The sequence below is a fragment of the Ictidomys tridecemlineatus genome, chromosome 9 (assembly GCF_052094955.1).
Source record: "Ictidomys tridecemlineatus isolate mIctTri1 chromosome 9, mIctTri1.hap1, whole genome shotgun sequence".
Classification (NCBI taxonomy): domain Eukaryota; kingdom Metazoa; phylum Chordata; class Mammalia; order Rodentia; family Sciuridae; genus Ictidomys; species Ictidomys tridecemlineatus.
Genome location: NC_135485.1, coordinates 82,666,639 through 82,684,116, shown reverse-complemented (window position 1 = coordinate 82,684,116; position 17,478 = coordinate 82,666,639). Strand labels below are relative to the sequence as shown.

The 17,478-nt window shown below is 50.2% G+C and overlaps 1 protein-coding gene across 2 annotated transcripts in view; it reads left to right on the top strand.

Moving 5' to 3' along the window:
• LOC144366848 (uncharacterized) overlaps positions 1-17,478 on the top strand; it is a 28,042-nt gene that overhangs the window by 3,491 nt on the left and 7,073 nt on the right. For both annotated transcript variants that reach the window (XM_078021699.1, XM_078021698.1), the window contains exons 3-14: positions 202-286; positions 572-785; positions 6,068-6,255; positions 7,734-7,942; positions 8,179-8,384; positions 9,457-9,571; positions 10,924-11,039; positions 11,206-11,436; positions 12,520-12,634; positions 14,926-15,023; positions 15,190-15,300; positions 16,275-16,389. In XM_078021699.1, coding sequence (XP_077877825.1) covers positions 744-785; positions 6,068-6,255; positions 7,734-7,942; positions 8,179-8,384; positions 9,457-9,571; positions 10,924-11,039; positions 11,206-11,436; positions 12,520-12,634; positions 14,926-15,023; positions 15,190-15,300; positions 16,275-16,389 — 1,546 coding nt within the window. In that variant the 5' untranslated portion in view covers positions 202-286; positions 572-743. The remainder of the gene's footprint in view (positions 1-201; positions 287-571; positions 786-6,067; positions 6,256-7,733; positions 7,943-8,178; positions 8,385-9,456; positions 9,572-10,923; positions 11,040-11,205; positions 11,437-12,519; positions 12,635-14,925; positions 15,024-15,189; positions 15,301-16,274; positions 16,390-17,478) is intronic.

Below are 17,478 nucleotides of genomic sequence, written 5' to 3'. Positions count from 1 at the left end.
GTAAAGGCTGTAATTTTTAAAATGTCATCCATTGTGCAGTTGACACATGTCTGAGATACTTTTTATTTTGGAGGAGGTATTATTTAATAGGGAATTTCAACAGCTACGTAATAGTGAAATGAGAAGTCTTGCATCCATTTTATTCCTTGTGTATGACGATTTTTATGAGTAAGGATAAGATACTTCCTTGTTCCAATGCAGATGATGCCCACTTCTGTGAATGTATGCGGAGAGTCACCTGCTACTTGGATGCTGGATATTGTGCTTGACACTAACATTGTACTTGGTAGGTGTCAGAAAGTCAATACTGAAGTTAAGCTCTTATGTTCTAGTAGCTGTGCTGCAGATCCTTGGTGTGCCACCTTCTGCAATCCATGCTGCTCTGTTCATGTTCCTTACTGACTTCCTGGTGATGAGCATCATGGTCTCCTGGTCTTTGAGAATGGCCAAACATTGCACTGTGAATGGGGAAGATGGGCATGTGGAAGGCTCCAGGGAGGAGGGATCATTGATCATGTACTCTAATTCATGTGACTGTTTAATGACCTGTTTTTTCTTCTTGGGTTTTAAGGGAGACAGTGCCCTCAAACACTTCTGTGCAGCTGGGAATGCAGGCTTCTGCTTCACCTTGAAGGACGCATTAATGATTTATTTCCAGAAGACACGAGAAGGGAGAAGTGAGCCTCTGGTATCATGCAGGTTCCTTGCATTGCCCATGGGTTAGAAGAGAGAAGAGTTGCTTCATGAGATTTGATCCCCTTTTTCCTGAAAAGTTCCACACACGGGTGAGTCCCCAGCATGTTTAGAAATCATTTCAGATACCTTTCTGGTCTGGACGGAATTGAATCAGAGCCCCTGATGATGTGGAAGAGCTAAAGATGGGTTTGCTATGAATTTTCTATTTCATTCATCAGGGCCTGAGTCAAGCCAGTCATTGTGCTGTCAGCACATGAGCTGCTGGTCAAATGTGAGGAAGTGGTCTTGCTTTATGAAAACACCACCCTGATTCAGTGAGCCAGAGGCAGCCTGCAGTCCCTGTTTTCCTGTAAAGGCAGATTGCTGTGGATGGCCTCTGGCCTCGTCATGCAGCCCTGCTCAGAGTAGGGGATTGAGGGTCCAGGCAGATCCCTAGTTCCTTTTAACCTTTATTGCCATTGGGCCACCCCAGGATTCTTGGACTCTACCTGGTCTTCTGGCCTGGGTCAGGGGATGTGAGGTTTGGAATCCCCCTCTGTGGCAGGATCCCAGGCCCCCCAGCCACTTGAGGACAGGCACAGCCTTCCCTAATTGTGTTAGAGGGGGAGACTTCTCCCACCCATCCTGATCCATGCTCATCCCACATTTTGTAGCTTGACACCTGAGGACCTTTATTCATTGACTTAGTGGTTAGTGATGATGGTTACTGAGACTAAGTGACTCTTTCAAGTCACATCACTTGCATGGTAGGGCTAGAGCATGGATCTTTCTAATTGATTTCATGGGACTCTCTCATGGAAACTGTGACTGCCTCCCAAACACACACTCTACATTTGGAGTGTCAAAATTCTTGGCACTGCCTCCTTGGCAAGTGTATCTTGTCTTCTACATGGGAATTTCACAATTTTTTTTTTTTGTTTGTGGAGGTCATGCAGAAGTGATTTCATTTGAAATAGCCCAAAACAAAAAATACCAGTTGTCTTTTTCGCACATGGATGTGTGTAGTGAACATCTTTTTCTGTGTGCTTGCATGTGTTGCTCCTTTGAATTTGTTGAAGAATGGTTGGCTGGGGAGCAAGGTAATGAGAGATGGATATCAATGCTTGTCCAGTATTCTGAAGTGAAGAATGTATTGAGGATGTGAAGGCTTTTCTAGCCAGTTCCTATGGCTCAGTCAGGGATCAGTCAGAGGATTCTGTCTGGTAGACTCTTTGGAGTAGATGTCAAAATGGACCAGTCTTACTCTGTCCAGGACTGAATGCTGAGCTTGAGTGGCAGCTTCTTATCAGTTCAAGCACTTCCATGAGTCTGTCCTCTGTTCTCTTTGTTTGTTTGTTTTATTTTTTCAGTTTTCAGTGGACACATCTTTATTTTATTTTATGTGGTGCTGAGGATCGAACCCACTGACTTGCGCATGCCAGTCAAACATGTTACCACTTGAGCCACATCCCCAGCCCCCTCTGTTCTCTTTTTTCCGAGCAGTTTCTAACAGGAAAGGAGAACAAACATTGAAAGTACGGGGATTGATTATGTATATCAATGTTATTTGAATCAACTTTGTATAATTCAAAATTAACTTTTTGCTAGTAAAATTTCATATGTTGAGGAAATAATGAAAATATTGGGGTTGGGGGATGAGGATGGGCAAATAAAATATTTTTGAGCACCAAGACCTGTTTTTTTTTTTTAACTTAAATCATAAACTGCCTGAGGACCACAGCAAGTAGATATTTCCAGAGACAGTGGAAAGGTAGTAGCACATGAGGAAGGGTAGAGGGGGCCGCTTCAGGACTCACCGGGCAAGGCACGAGGCTGCTGGCCATGGTACATGCCTGGGCCCACTGAGTGGGGACGATCCATGCTCTGTGTCCCTCTACCCTCCTCTGTAGCTTGTGTTGGCAGCAGATCAGGGAATTGGGGTCAGAAGTGCTCCTAGTAATATAGGCACCAGCCCCCAGAGTGTGTTCCTAGCCCTTCCCCACCTGGCCTGACTTGGTGCTTGTGTTGATGCAGGGCTGAGACCCTACAGTCATCAGAGTGTGTCTGAGGTCCAGATCCACCCTGCATGGCCAACATGCTCAGACCTTCATCTGGGTCCTAGGCCTGCTACAACCAAACTCTGTCAACTGGGTGGCCAACAACAGAGGAAGGGCCTTCTCTCAAGCTCCAGGAGCTCAACACACAAGGTGTTGGGCGGTCCCACTGCCAAAACACCTCACAGGTTCCTAGGGGACTGTCCCCCAACTTTCCCAGCCCTTGCCCACTGTCCTATTGCTGCCCACGATCTGTGGTTCCCATATGGGCATCCCGTCCTGGCTCCAACCTCACATAGCCGGTATCCCCCAGTCTCCCTGGTATCTGGTCCAGACTCTCCTCTTCCTACAAGAATATCAGATATTGGATTTGGTCCCAGTTGATGCTGTGTTCCATCATGTGAGCTCCTAGCTTCATCACTGTGCAAAGACTCTTTTCCCACACAAGTTTGCACGACTTTTGGCTGGCTAAGAATTTTCAGGCTACACTTTTCTAATGAGTAAACTTTCCTTCCTTCCGATCTCCCACCAGTGAGCATTCCTCGCACCCTTGTCCTAGTTCCTTTATGGCAGTTTCCCTCCTTCTGGCTGAGAGGACCTAGTGACCCCTGGATTCACACATTCTCCTTAATCACCAACACACTGCAGAATTCTCCAAAGGGCCATATATGCTCCTGGAAGTTGGTGGTGGAAATAGTTATCCATCCATTAATCACTCCCTCACTCACTAATGTCCTTGTGTCCTTGAGAAAGGCTCTCCCTTTCCTGGTTTTCCTGAATAGAAATCCTCTTGCCTCTTGGGTGAATAGGGTTATGGGTTGTGCAGAGGGTGTTGGTCCACTGAGCATCTTAGAGACTGTCCTTTATGGAGCCTAATGATCTTCATTGGGGAATGAGGCCAGGGTCCTAACTGTGGTTAGTGTGAGGACACACTGGGTTCAGAGAGGGAAAGAAGGACAAGGGAAACTCAGATGTCCCTTCATGGCCCCTGGAGTTAGAGGACTTACCCCTTTGCACCTGGGATCAGGAGACCTCATTTCCTCAAGGACACGCACACTCGGACGTTAATCTTGAGTGTGGGTTCCTTTCTGGGGTCCAGGGCTGTTGTTAGCCACCAGGAATGACAGTGCTCTCCATGCTGATTGGAGCCATTTTTGCCAGGAAAGAGAGCCCGTGGTCACGCCTTGTGCAAAGCATCCCACGCCAGGGGCTCCCATCCCTACATTCCTGTCCTGAAAGGAAGCCACTCAGAGGCAAGGTGGGTCCAACCACCTCCCATGTGTTCACTCATCTCTGTGTTCCAGCATCACCCAAGTTAACAGTCCTGATGGGATTGGATGTGTCTCAGAATGTCACCCTCATGAGCTCTACCCTGCTACAGCTGCAGTTCTGCAGTGGGAGAAACTCAAAACCTCAAAACACATGCACATGAAAGAAAAGAGCAAGAGCCAGAGCCCAAACAGGCCAGGTGTGGCAAAGACAGCTGGAGTGCCTAGGTTGGGACTCAGAATTATGTCAGTGGGGTGGCATTGCTGCTGACACCAGCATGATAACAGAGAGCCAGCCCTTCTCCATTTGGGGAAGGCAGCAGAAATTGAGAGGCAGGATTGAGTTTGGCCCTAGGAGGAGGTTGGGTAAGAGGCCAGTATGGGTTGGAGGGCCTGGGCAGATAGAGAGAGGCCAGGGCACACCCCAAAGCCTGGAGACTGCATTTGTTGTCCAGGGTTGTGAAACACCATCTCCCCTCTTACTCACAACTGAGAGCAAGGGGCATTGATGAGTTCAGTTTGTGTGTGGCTGCATCCAAGGTGGCTTGGCTAGGCACCTCTGTTTCCTCTTCTCAGGAGGCTGGGAGTCCAGGCTTCACTGAGGCTCGGCTGGGAGGATCGGACTCTGAGTTTATGCCAGTGTTCCTGGTAGGATCCATGTTGGCTGAGCCTCAGTGTTTTTGCAATGAGAGGATGGGTGACTGTCATGTCTTTATCACAGGACACACTTGCTAAATGGATTTGTTTGCTCTGAGGAGGAAAGAGAGAGAGGGGAGTGTTGCTGGAGACAGGGATGCAGACAGGGGTCATGGACTTGGCATAACTCAGTCTTGGAGGTGATATCCCATCACCTGTACCCACTTCAATTCTTATGAATCCAGAGGCTGAGCCCCCTTGAGGTGAGGGGTGAACCGGTTCTGGGCAGCAGGATGCTGTGGTACCTCGGAGTCTCTGTGAGACCCCAACACTAGACATACATGGCCCTTTAGAAATCTTAGGAGAAGCCTTGGGAAGTTGTATGGCAGAGGGGAGCAGCCTCTGCATCTCAGTCCCCTCCAACTTGCCATGGTGTAGAGAGGGAACTGCAGCCACGATGGGACGGACATTGGCCACGTCCCTGTGTGGGACACAGGCCTGATTGAGTTGGGGTGCATTCTTTGTCTCTCCCCTTCTTGTGATTGTCCCATCTCTACATTTGTGCTTTAGCCACCTGTGAGTCCCATCTCTGGTTTCAGGAGAATAGAGGGTGTTATGGGCCAATAGACACAATAAACCCTAGAGATTAGATGCTACTCTACTTTCCAGAAAAGACTGGGCACAGCATGAGTTGCACATTAATGGGACCAGGGTCCAAAACTGCTGAGAGGGAAGGACTGGTTGTGAGTGCATTTTTGAAGGCTCCAAGCTGGAACTCTAGTGGCACCAAGCAGGGCAGATTTTGGTGGGGATGTTTGGGTAGTTGTTGGTGAACACCTGCGCACCTGAGATGGGTAGGCATGGAGGAGAAATCAGCAGCCCATAGGGCTTTTGAAAGTGGTCTTATGTGAAAAGAGGCTCAGGTATGGGCACAGGAAATGACATCATTGCCTTGACAATGGATCAAACAGAACATGGAACCCTGGTATCCAGGCACCCACTTCACTGACCAAGCCATCCGAGCTCATTTGGTTGGAGAAACTGGAGTGAGAAGGATGTTCTCCTGTGGTTGCAAACAATGCCGAGCCTCAGGCTCCCAGGAATCTCAGGGGGGCCAACTAGCCCATTTGTGGATGCACTGGGTGAGGCTTCATCTTAGATGCCAGAGCCTCTGGAGATTGTCGCAGAGGAGCTCAAGAGTAACAGTAAGTAGCACAGGGCAGGTGAGCCCAGCAGGCCCTCTAGTCTGATCCCTGATGAATGGCCCAGGACTCCTATTCTGACTCTGTATGTGTGTGTGTGTGTGTGTGTGTGTGTGTGTTTGTACTGATGGGAACTGTCCCATTGTGCTTTGACTCTAGTGTATTGGCACAAGTCATTTTTCTGTTTGTCACCATTTCCATTTTGAACCCACCATTCTTGGTCCCAACCCAGGGTGAAAATGATGAGAACACGGAGGAGCCCTTCAGGGTACAGAGCCTTGAACCTTACAGGCAGGACCAGCTTAGGAATGAGCTCCTGCCTGTCATTTGTGGGAGAAACCTACATTTCAGCAGCAACATGGGGTTAATCTCCTGGGATTTCATCCCCACCCAGCAGGTGCTGGATCTTTTGTTCCCAAGGTAAGCACCAGACCACCAAGCCCAAGTGTGTAGCCCCCTCATGCCTGTCTTGCGGCTGCCATGTGCCTCTCAGGGACCCAAAGGTTTGTGATACCTAATGAGATAGAGGACCACACTCATAGTGGAATGTCAGCCCCAAATGGGACGAGTCCTGGAGGTGCCTGCCACAGCCTTGCAAGGGGAGTGAACTCCCCTCTCAGGCAGAGAAACCATCCTGACTCCAGCTGATCCACAGAGGTCCATGGAGCAGTCCCCACACAGTGAGCACCACAGCTCAATGGTGTGCACTGAGCTCATTCCCAGGTGGACTCAGCGAGGCCAGGTGGTCTTTCTGGTGTGATGTTGGCTTTGTGAAGAACGTAGATCTGTGCCAGAGGCGTCTCAAAACTCGGGCCTTGGGAAAAGCACTTTTGGGTTAATAAAGACATGTTAGTTTCCATAGTGGGACAGAGCGTCCTAGCTGGGACATAGCTGGACAGGGGCTTTGGACATGGCAGCTCCCACACCCAGAGATATGTGGGAATCAGCAGTTTGGGCTCATTCACTGATGAACATGGAGAAAGCACCCACTGTGTGAAGACACGTTTCCAGTCACGTTTCATAATTCAGTGAATAATGGGGTGCAAATGACTGCCATTGTGTCCCCTTTCATGGGGGTCAGCCTCAAACCGCAGGTGCCATGAGTACATATCCTACATGTGACTGCATCCCTGATTCCATGGGGCATAACTGCACGTTGTCCTCTTCAGTGACTATGGTGGACCCTTGGACCAACTTCAACATGGAATGGGCTTGGGGTCAAGAGGGTGGGCTCCTGTTTCTAGAGTAGGGACCTGCAAGGTGATTTGACTTTGGAAGGCTGAGGAAAGACTGCTCTCCCTAATTCAGTTTTCTGCCTGCAGTGTAAGGTGTGGGGCTTCAACAGTAGGAGGGGTAAGGCAGGGAGTTGTAGGTAGTCATGGTCCTCTGGGGAAGGCCCTGGGATAATGGATCCCCTACTCTACACCTCCCTGTCCTCCCTCAGGGCCACAGAGATGTGGTCTGCACTCATGGGAAAAGAGAGGTCCACCGCTACTCAGGGGGACTCAGTGAGAGCTCACAGAGAATGAGGTAGTATTGCAGCCCTCGCCAGGGGAGGAGGTGTCTCTTGAGCCCTGAGAAGAGTGGGCAGGAGGACAGACACTCCCGGAAGGTGCATTCCAGGTTGGAGAGCAGGTAGCCAAGAGGAAGTAGAGTGTCAGGCCTGCCCAGAGGAGGGGAGAGCTGGTCATACCATGAATCTAACGCTCCTTCGTTGAAGGTTCTTTGCCTAGCGACCTGTCCTGTCCCTGCCTGAACAGCCACTGTGTCTTGCCTGAGGTGGACTGGTGTGTTCAGAACCAGGGACGGTTCAGGAGGGTAGGGTCAGAGGTTTGCTCTGGAGGCCATGGCGAAGGCAAGGCCAGGGTTTTGCTGACTCCACACCTGCCTCCCCACAGTGCCTCATCTTCTTTCCTGGGGACCTGGGTGAACTTCCACACTGAGGCTTCCCATCAGCCTCCAGGCTCTCTGAGTCTGCAGCAGCTGCTGCCGTATGTGTGGCTCCTCCTGAGTGGCTTTAACCTGGAGCACCAAGCACACCACCTGCTGGCCCCAACTGAAGATGGCATATCAAGCCAGGCAGAGCCTGAGAGCCAGGTGGACTGTGGTGAGTACCTAAGGGTATATGAGGAAAGGTTCGACTGTTGTTCCACTGCAGGGAGTCTGTATGCCTGGTGTTGGGTTGGAAATTAGGATAAGCCTTTGTCCATTCAGGAAGTGACCCTAGTCTGAAAAGAGGTCCTGTGTGGGCTAAGGGCCTGAGTTCTTCCTGGCAGCAGGGGTATTGTCTGTCTGTGTGAAGGTCAGGGCAAGGCAGTCATGTTGGCATCTTTTCTCCTCTAGCTACAAGCTCAGTTCCTGTCATGGCTCCTAAGCCAACCCCAGAGCCAGAGCCTTCTCCCAGGGAAGGGGCAGAGCTGGATTCCAGGACATCAGGGGTCTCCACTCAGTACTCCCCATGGCCCAAATATACCAATCCGATGAGAGGCAGGTGCGTCATTCGCATCTACCTGGAAAACGAAAGGACAACACAGTATAGGAACATCCTGGTGAGTCTTCGAGAAGGGGAGTCTCCTGGGAGCCCACAGTGGGGAAGACCGAGCCCACAGCAAACACTTTGGACTAGGCCTGTCTTCTTGAACTGGAGCTTCTGGAAGGCCAGGAAGGAGAGCAGAAAGTGAGGAAGAGAGAGGCGGGAGAGCAGCAGCATGCCAGGTCTGGGTGCGAGTGGGCCTGCGTGTTTGGGGGTGTGCAGGTCAGAAGTGCAGGAGTGAGTGCTGGGTTCAGAGGAGGTCAGAGAAATATAGAGGGTACAGGCCATCCTCTACTGATCTTGGTATTGAGGAGGAGTATATTGAACCTTGGAGGTTGAAGCAGAGGAGTTGGCAGTCATTTTCTTGTGTGGGGGAGGGGATATGTTGCTGGTTGAAGGGAAGGGAGCCATTGTAGAATGATTAGGGTGGGTAGGTGTGGGTCACAGAGAACTGGGGGCCTTGGAGGGGCCCATTAGTGTCCTAGTTTGCATGTATATGAATAGAGATTTAGCAGGTCTCTCTGCAGGATCTTCCTGGGTGTGGAGTATCCATCATGAGACTCTGGTGTCCACCTCCAGGGGAGCCATGTTGAACCACTGCACCTGCTGGGTCCAAAACTCCTGACACCCCAGCAAGCACTGACACTCTCGAGCCCAGCAGCTTCCATGCCTATCATTAAAGAGTCCTAGTGTGTGTTGTGCCTGGGTGTCAAGACCAAAGCACCTAGGGTTTGTGCCTTGTCCACACAAAAATGCAGCTGCATCCCAGACCAGAGCAGGGATATGGAAGTCCACTGGACCATTCCTCCCATCTTGATGGGACTAGAATGTGTCTGTACAAAGCCTTTTGGTCCTTATTCTCTTGTCCCTGTAGGGCATAGCAGGTTGAAGCAAACTCTTGTACCAAGATTGGACTAGAGGCTCATAGGAAGACCCCCACATGATCACATGAAGGCCTCAGGTAGCAGGGTATCAAGATGGTGCCCTTGTGTTGAGAGCTCTCTTGTCTCTGATTGTCCTTGAGCACTGTCCTCTGGGTAGCTACTTCCAAATTTCCTCTCTGATGAGCTTTCTCCAACCCTGCTCAGGTGACCTCCCAGGACAGGACTCCAGTCGTCATCCGCAAGGCCTTAGATGTACACTTGCTCCAGCAGAAGGATCCAAAAAACTATGAGCTTCTGCATATTGTCTGGAACCATCAGAGTAAGTGGAACCATCAGAGGGTAGGGAGCAGTGAGTCACAGTGGGCTCACGATAACTGGGAGACAAAACACAGTGTGCGTTGGCCCAATGCCCAGGAAGAGTATGGTGGGACTTGTGCACAAAACAAAGTGTAATTATGGGGCATAAATCTGCAGGTTCTTCATGTTCCCCAGGGGCTGTGGACCTGCCTATCGTGTTCTTTCCTTGGCCTGAGGAGGCATTGCAAAGCTATTATCCACAAGGGGCCAAGAAGAGAGGCTTCTTTGTCTTGTGTCAAAGAAGACAGACAACCACAGGGTGCCTACTTTGGCAGCCTTTCCTGACCTAGATGAGTACATGAGAAAAGAAGTTCAATGAAGAATCATTTCTGGCTTCCAATCTTTCAATTCATTGCAAACTGAGTCCACTTAGGACCAGAGGCCATTTCTAGAGAGAAGTGTGTAGTAGAATAGAACCCTTCACAGCTTGTAGACTGTTCTTGGAGAGAGAGAGGGAGGGAGAGAGAGAGAGAGAGAGAGAAAGAGAGAGAGAGAGAGAGAGAGAGAGAGAGAGAGAGAGAGAGAGAGAGAGAGAAGAAGAAGAAGAAGGAGGAGGAGGAGGAGGAGGAGGAGGAGGAGGAGGAGAAGGAGGAGGAGGAGTAGAAAAATGAAAATAAGTTGAAGGAGAAGACCATGAATAAGAAGTTCAAGATGACTATAAGAAGAAGCATGAGGAGTAGATGAAGAAGAACAAGAACAAGAAGGAGGAACACAAGGTGAACAAGAAGTATAACAATACATTGATTAAAAATGTGAATGAGAATTATACTCATGAGCAGGAAATGCAGTAGTGGGGAACTCAAGAGAAATATATTGCTCTGGATGGCACAGCCCTGCTGTGGACATCCTCCACCCATGCTCAACACACCTCCAAACCATACCCCTCCAATTAGTGTAGCCCTGTATGAGTGGATGAATCCACTGGCAAGGTGGAGGCACCCACCATCAAATGCTTTTCCCCAAACCCACCTGTGATCATTGCTGCAGTGGGGAGAAAACCTTCAACACATGAGTCTTTGGTGACCAATCCAGATACAAAGTCTAGCTGTTTCTCTTTGTTGGGTCCAACGTGAACTAAGAGAGTCTGGGGTACAAGGGGCTATTTCCTTGAAAGGTGTTCCTGTACTGGACCTCCTGTGCATAGAGGGTCCTCAGGGAGGAATCAGTGGGGAGTCTTTGGTGCAACAGTAGCTGGATTCGGGGGCTCTCAGGTCTGTGTTAGACCTGAGCTGGCAGAGGCTCTCAGTTGTGGGGGATGTTGGGTAGTGTATTCCTTGAGTGTCACCTACCACACCTCTGCCCCTGCCTCTCTAGAGCTGAGGGTCCCTGCTGATGCGAAAGTATATTACGGCCTGATTGGAGGAGTGCATTATAACTTTCTTCTTCGGGAAACAGATGCCAGCAAGTCGTTGAAGGTCAAGCCAAAGGAGGTAAACAGTCACCTTCTTCAGTCTTTACTCCTGGTGCCATTCCACATCCTCCAAGGGGACAAGAACCTCAGGTTCTGGATGGATGTTGTAGAATGCCCACAGAGCCAACTGCCAGGCTGGGTGGGGTGCAGGTGCTGGGCTTTGCTGATGTTGTCATCCCCCACAGTTCTTGGAGCCTTCTGTGGCAGTGGCATCCAGGACCCCAGCAGCTGTGAGCAGCAGCTCTGCAGTGGCTGCAGGACCATTGCCCCAGGCCACCCAAAGCAATGAGTGGTGCATGAGAAAAGTCACCAGTAGCAGCTCCTCACTGCTTTACTCCAGCGAGCAGGTGGAAGACAACCGCTTTGTTTATGTCCTCCTAGAGGGACAGAGCCTGAGAGAGTCAAAGCGCATCCTGGTAAGCCCGACAGTAGGGCTGCCTCCTGGGTGTCCACACAGTGGAAGGCAGGAGACAGAGCCAACCCCGGGGCTGTGGTGGGAAATAAAGAAGAGAGAGGTCCATCTTAAGGGCTTGACCTGAGGAGGGAGAGCCTCAGCATGCCCAGCTCCAGTGGTGAGTGGGTGTGTGTAGTGTGGGTTTTGCAGGCCAGAAGTGCAGACGGAAGTTCTGTGGACAGATGAAGTCAGAGATATGTCCAGGGTGCAGGCTGCAATGCCTAGAACTTGGTATTCTCAATGAGTGAGATTGGAGCAGAGGAGGTGGCAGTGACTTGTCACATGTATAGGAGGGGATGTGTTCCTTGTAGCAGGGAAGAAAACCTCCTTAGCATGACTAGGTGTGGGAATTTGGGGTCGGGATCACCTGGGGGGTCATGCCAAAGCTTCGGAATGTTAGCCTTTGCATGTATGTAAATGCGGAGCTAAAGTGGTTCTTGGCAGAATTTCTATGGATGTGCAGTAGACACGCTAATGCTGCAGGTGTCCAGCTGCAGAGGAGACACGTTCAGTGACTGCCAGTACTGAGTCAAGTACATCATTACAACCAGACCCGCACCGAGCTTCCAGAGGCCAGGGCCTCTCAAGGCTATCATGAAGCACTCAAGTGCACCCTCTTGTATCTGAGTCTGTTTTGTGTAGTGGCAGTCAGGACCAAAATTTTCAGTGTGTCTGCCTCTTCCACCCACAAAGGCAGCCTGCACCCCAGAGCACACTTGGTGCGCAGATCCCTGGCCCATTGCTCTCGTCTCAGTGAGATGAGAGTGTGTCTGTGCATAGGCAGTTTGGTCCTTTGACCTGAGTGGAATGTGGCTCCCCAGGGGGAGGGGAGATGGCAGGTACAGGCAGATATTTGTACCAGGATTGTTCTAGTAGCACGTTGCAAGAACCCAGGGGGTATATGGAGGCTACACTCAGGTAGCAGGATAACAAGATTGTGCCCTTGTATATGTAGCTGAGATTTCTCCTGAATGTTTGACCACAGTCTTCTGGGTAGCTCCTCTAAAAGCCATTCTCTGATGACATTTATCCCACCCTGATCCAGGTGACCTGTGTGGATACGGTGACGAGCCTCATCCGAAGGGCCTTGGACCAAAATTTGTTGCAGCAGGAGGATGTGGACAACTTTGAGCTGCTGAGAATGATTTCTGAGAATGAGAGTAAGTAGGACAATCAGACAGTGGGGAGACATGATCCAGTGTGGGCTCAGGATAACTCACAGCCAAGAGAAAGTGGGCCTTGGCCACAAAATACCAAAGTGTTGTGGGCCTGGTTCAGGAGACCAAGTGCAGTGATGGGCGTGTTCAATGTGGAGGTGCTCAATGAGGCCCAAGGGGGTTGCTGAACCTCCCTAAATGTGTTCTCCCCTGGACCTGGTCTGGCAATGCGAAGCTAATATCCATGAGGGCAAGGCAGAGAGAGGCTCAATCCATCATCAGTTTGCTTTATGGCTCACTGATAAGGATGCCTTCAAATGAAGAGGAGGAGAACATGGGTCCTGATTGGATCAGCATTGCTATGGACAGAAGCAGCACAGGTCCCAATCCATGGCCAGGATATGCCTACTCACAGGAATGTCAGGATTGCAGCAACTGGGAACAGGACTCAGTGAAAAGGAAGTCAAGGCTAGGGGACAGCCTGTTTGGGTTCTTTTGGGAACAATTTCAAGTCCTCTGTGCTTGGGTGCCCATCTCCTGAAGATATCAGAATGGCCAGGTTATTATTCCTTCCAGCAACAAAGAAGGGCATCTGAAGAACAGAGGCCACAATGCTGAGCTGTCCACAATTCCAGTGCTCTTTCTTTTCTTGTGAGGCAGACACTCCTAGCCTTCACCATCCCAGCCTGTCCACAATAGAACCCACCATCTGTCAGGCACGTAAGTGAGTTTTCCAATTTTCCCACACCACCTCATTTGGGTTGCCTCTGTCTCACACATGAGGAAGACTGAGGTGCAAGGAGCTGGGCAAGGGGCAGTGTCTGCGAATCTCAGGGACTTGGGAGGCAGTGCAGGAGGATGGGGATTTCCAAACAGCCTCAGAAACTTAGGGAGACCCTGTACCCAAGTAAAAAGGCCTGGGAATGGTCTCAGTGCTTAAGTGCCTCTGGTTTTATCCCTGGTACAAAAATAAGCCAGTCAATAAGGAATTACCAAACTGAGAATCTACGAAGATGATTTCAGAAACAGACTTTCAACCCAAGCATCAGTTGAGAGCAGGCTCCAGACCAGGGGAGGTTTGTGTGTAACAGATGTCAAAAGGGAGGACTACGGGGGGCCTGGAACCCACTAGGTGTGATGGCATCTATGCCTTATGGCAGGAGGGTGGCAGTGATGCTGGCCCTCTCCTAGATTTTGAAAACCTTGTTTTTATTGGGGAAGCTTTATGGAGGTGGAATCTATTTTAGCAATCCTGGTCCAGATGAGGTGCAGACTTCCACAGGTAGAAGCCTATCCAGAATACGGTGTCTGTTAGGAAGTCTTTCCTGACTGTGACAATGACAAAGAAAGGAAGTCACTTGTCTTTGGTCTTGGTTTCACTCCTGGCCATTGATTGAGAACTGATTTCATCTTGGACTACTGAACAGAGGCTGCATCTGGGCAGAAGAGTGTGATAGATTTGAACTCCTCAGGACACCCCACCATTGCCAGAGATAGAAGGAGAAGGAGGAGGAGAAAGAGGACACAACTGAGTGGGGAGAGGATCACATGATGAAGAGTAGGAGGAAGAAGAAGAAAGAGAAGGAAGTGAACAGAAGGAAGGGTGGAGGGAGATACACAAGAAGAAGAACAAGAAGGAACCATGTAAGAACAAGAAAAGACCCAGAAAGAACTACAAGAAGATGCAGGACAGAAAGAAGAGCCAGAAGTAGAACAAGAACCAGAATACAAGTACCAAGCAGACAGCTCATGATGAGAAACAAGGGGAAGGAGAGCGAACCTAGAAAACAATAGAGTTCTCCAGGGCACCACCCTGCTGAAGTCCTCCCATGTCCATGCCCAACACACCTCTGATGGATACCACCTCCCCTCCGCATATTCATCCATGAGTGGATTCATCCAGGGCAAGGGGATAAATTTGCCCACCATCCAACGCTTCCCTGAATGCCAATGTGTGAGCATGGCTGCCCTGGGGAGAAAGGCCTAAGCACAGGAGCCTTTGCCAATCCTGATGCAGAGCCTAGCAGTGTCCCTTTGGCAGATCCAACATGCACTGAGAAGTTCTGGGCCCAAGGTGCTGTTTCCATTGCCAGGTGCTCTTTTGGTTTAGAATTTTGTACATCATCTTCTCCAGGGATGAATCACTGAGGGAGTCTTTGGTGGCACTGTAGCTGGATTGGAGGGCTCTCAATTCTGGTGCAGCCTCACCCTGGTGGAGACTCTCAGGGGTTGTGTGTGTTTTGTGGTAAAATCCTTGAGTGCCATTTAACAATTCTCTCCACTTTGCTCTGCAGAAATCAAGGTCCCTGACCACTCACTCATGTATCAGTCCATGAATCCGCGGATAAAATATTTCATCGTGAGGAAACGCCCCGAGTTCAAGAGAAAGGAGGTAAACACCTACCTTATTCAAGCTGTACTTGTGCTGCCATTCCACTCCCACCTGGGGAAATAAGAAGCCTCAGCACCTGGACATATGTGCTAGAAGCCCATAGAGCCAACTGACAGGCTGGGGTAGCTTTCTGTTTCTGGGTTTGCTGATGTTCCATCCCCCACAGTTCTCAGAATCAACCTGCAAGTGCTCCAGGCCGCTTTTCCAGGTGGGAGACACCTGCTTAATTCATGTCCACTTAGAAACACAAAGTCCAAAGATGGCCAAGAAGGTCCTGGTAAGCCTGGGAGCAGGGGTGTCCCCTGGTGCTTACACCTGGGTGGGGAGCAGACACTGGTCCAATACCATGGACTACTCATGCCCTCTTGAATTTGGAGCTTCTGGATGATCAGGAGGATAGATGGGAATCAAGAAGGGAGAGGTCAGTGTGAAGGGCTGGAGCTGAGATGAGGGAGAGCAGCAGCTTGTCCATCGTCATGTCTGAGGGAATCTTTGTATCAGGTGGCAGCATGCAGTCCAGAAGGGCAGAGGCAGGTATGGGTGACAGATGAGAACAGGCCAAGACCTAGATTGCAGGTTCCACTCTATGGGATGCTAAGGTCTATGGAGGAGGACAGCAGTGTGAGGTTCTGCATGTTCCTTGAACAAGGAGCTGAGAGGGTCTCTCTGCAGAGTCAGTATGGATGTGGAGCAAGCACACTAAATGTCCAGGTAACCCAGTGACCACCCTTGCTGGATGAGGTGCCCTCCTACACCCCAGCCAGCACTGAGCCTCTGGAGACCAGGAGCTCTCGTGGCTATCTTTTGTCACTCCTGTGTGTGGTCATGTTCCTGGGTCTGATTTGGGCCCTGGCAATCCAGACCAAAGCCTGTAGGTTTTGTGCCTAGGCCATTCCCAATGCCGCCTGCATCCTCGGGCGGACCTGGGATCTTGGAGGCTATTGTCCAATTCCTCTCAACTTGTGGGATGAGATTGCATCTGTATGCAGGTAGTGGGGTCCTTTCACTTCTAGAGGAGTGCAGCTCCACAAAGAGCAATGGCAGGTCCAAGAAGTCCTATGTACAAGGATTGGGCTAGTAGCCTATGGGAAGAGCCCATGCGATGAGCAGGAGGTCAGCCTCAGGTAGTAGGGTCATGGATGTTGCCCTTGTATTTAGAGTGGAGGTGCCTCCAGAATGCCCCTGCCCACTGTCCTTGAGTAGTCACTTCAAGGCCCATTTCCTGAAGGCCTGTCTCCCATGCTGCTCCAGGTGACCTGCCAAGATCGGGCTCCTGTCGTCATCCACAGGGCCCTCGAGCTGCACTTGCTTACTCAGGAGAAGCCGGAGGATTATGAGCTGGGCCAAATCATCTCTCACCGTCACAGTAAGTGGGACAATTAGATGGCAGAGAGCAAGGGTCAGGATGTGGACTCAGGTCAACTCTTAGCACCAAAGTGTAGTCTCTGACCCCCAAGAACACTCCAATAGGTGTATTGGGTTCGTGCACAAAGCCAACTGCACTTCTGCTGGTGGAAGGTCTGGAGGTCCAATGGTATACCCCAGTGGATATTGTGGCTCCCCACCAGGTGCCTCCCCTGTACATGAACAGGCATCCAAACTGACATCTTTGAGGAGTGAGGAGGAAAGCCTCTTTCCAGGAGCAGTATGCTTTCATGGTCCGGGATAGGAGTGGTTTCAGAGGAACATGGAATGCATGGGCTAAAGAGGGAACTGGCATTTTGTGGACTGAAGCAGTAGGATTGAAAGCCTTCTGTGTGACCAGAAAACCACTGCCTTGGCAGAGCATTGCCAGGATTCTAGCAAGCAGTAACAGGATGAAATTGGGAAGAAAACACAGCCTGGGAGACAGCTTGAATCATCTGTCTTTGCATAAATTCCATGGTCTTCTGTACCTGAGTTCACTTGCCAAGGAGTGATCACAATAGCCAGGTTATGATCCCTAACTAAAGTCAGATGAGGGCTTCCTCAGCACGTAGCCACAAAGCTCATCTGATAATAATGCCAGCGCTTTTTCGTTGGTTGGTTGGTTGGTTTTTGTGAGCCAAACACCACAGCAGCCATTATCCCAGCCTATGTATGCTGAAGACCACCATCCCTATGAGTTCTAGAATCATTTGTCTCCTATCTTAACCTACTGTTAGGTTAGTAGAATCAATGGAAGAGGAAGTCTGTCTGGGGCCTTGGTAGCCTTAGAAATTCATAGCAGAGATCTTCACATCCAACCCAGAAGGGATGGAGAACAGGCTCTAGGTTAGAGGAGGGTGACAGGAAACACGTGTTCAGAGGAAGGAGAAGCGGGCTGTTGTATTCCCCCACTTGGGGTCATGGCACCACTGGATTATACACCATGTTGGAGGGAAGCATTCCCTTTGCTGGCCTTTGGAACCATTGTTCTCAATAGGGCAGCATTTGGAATGTGGCCTCCATTCTCAGAAGCCTGGTTCACATGGAG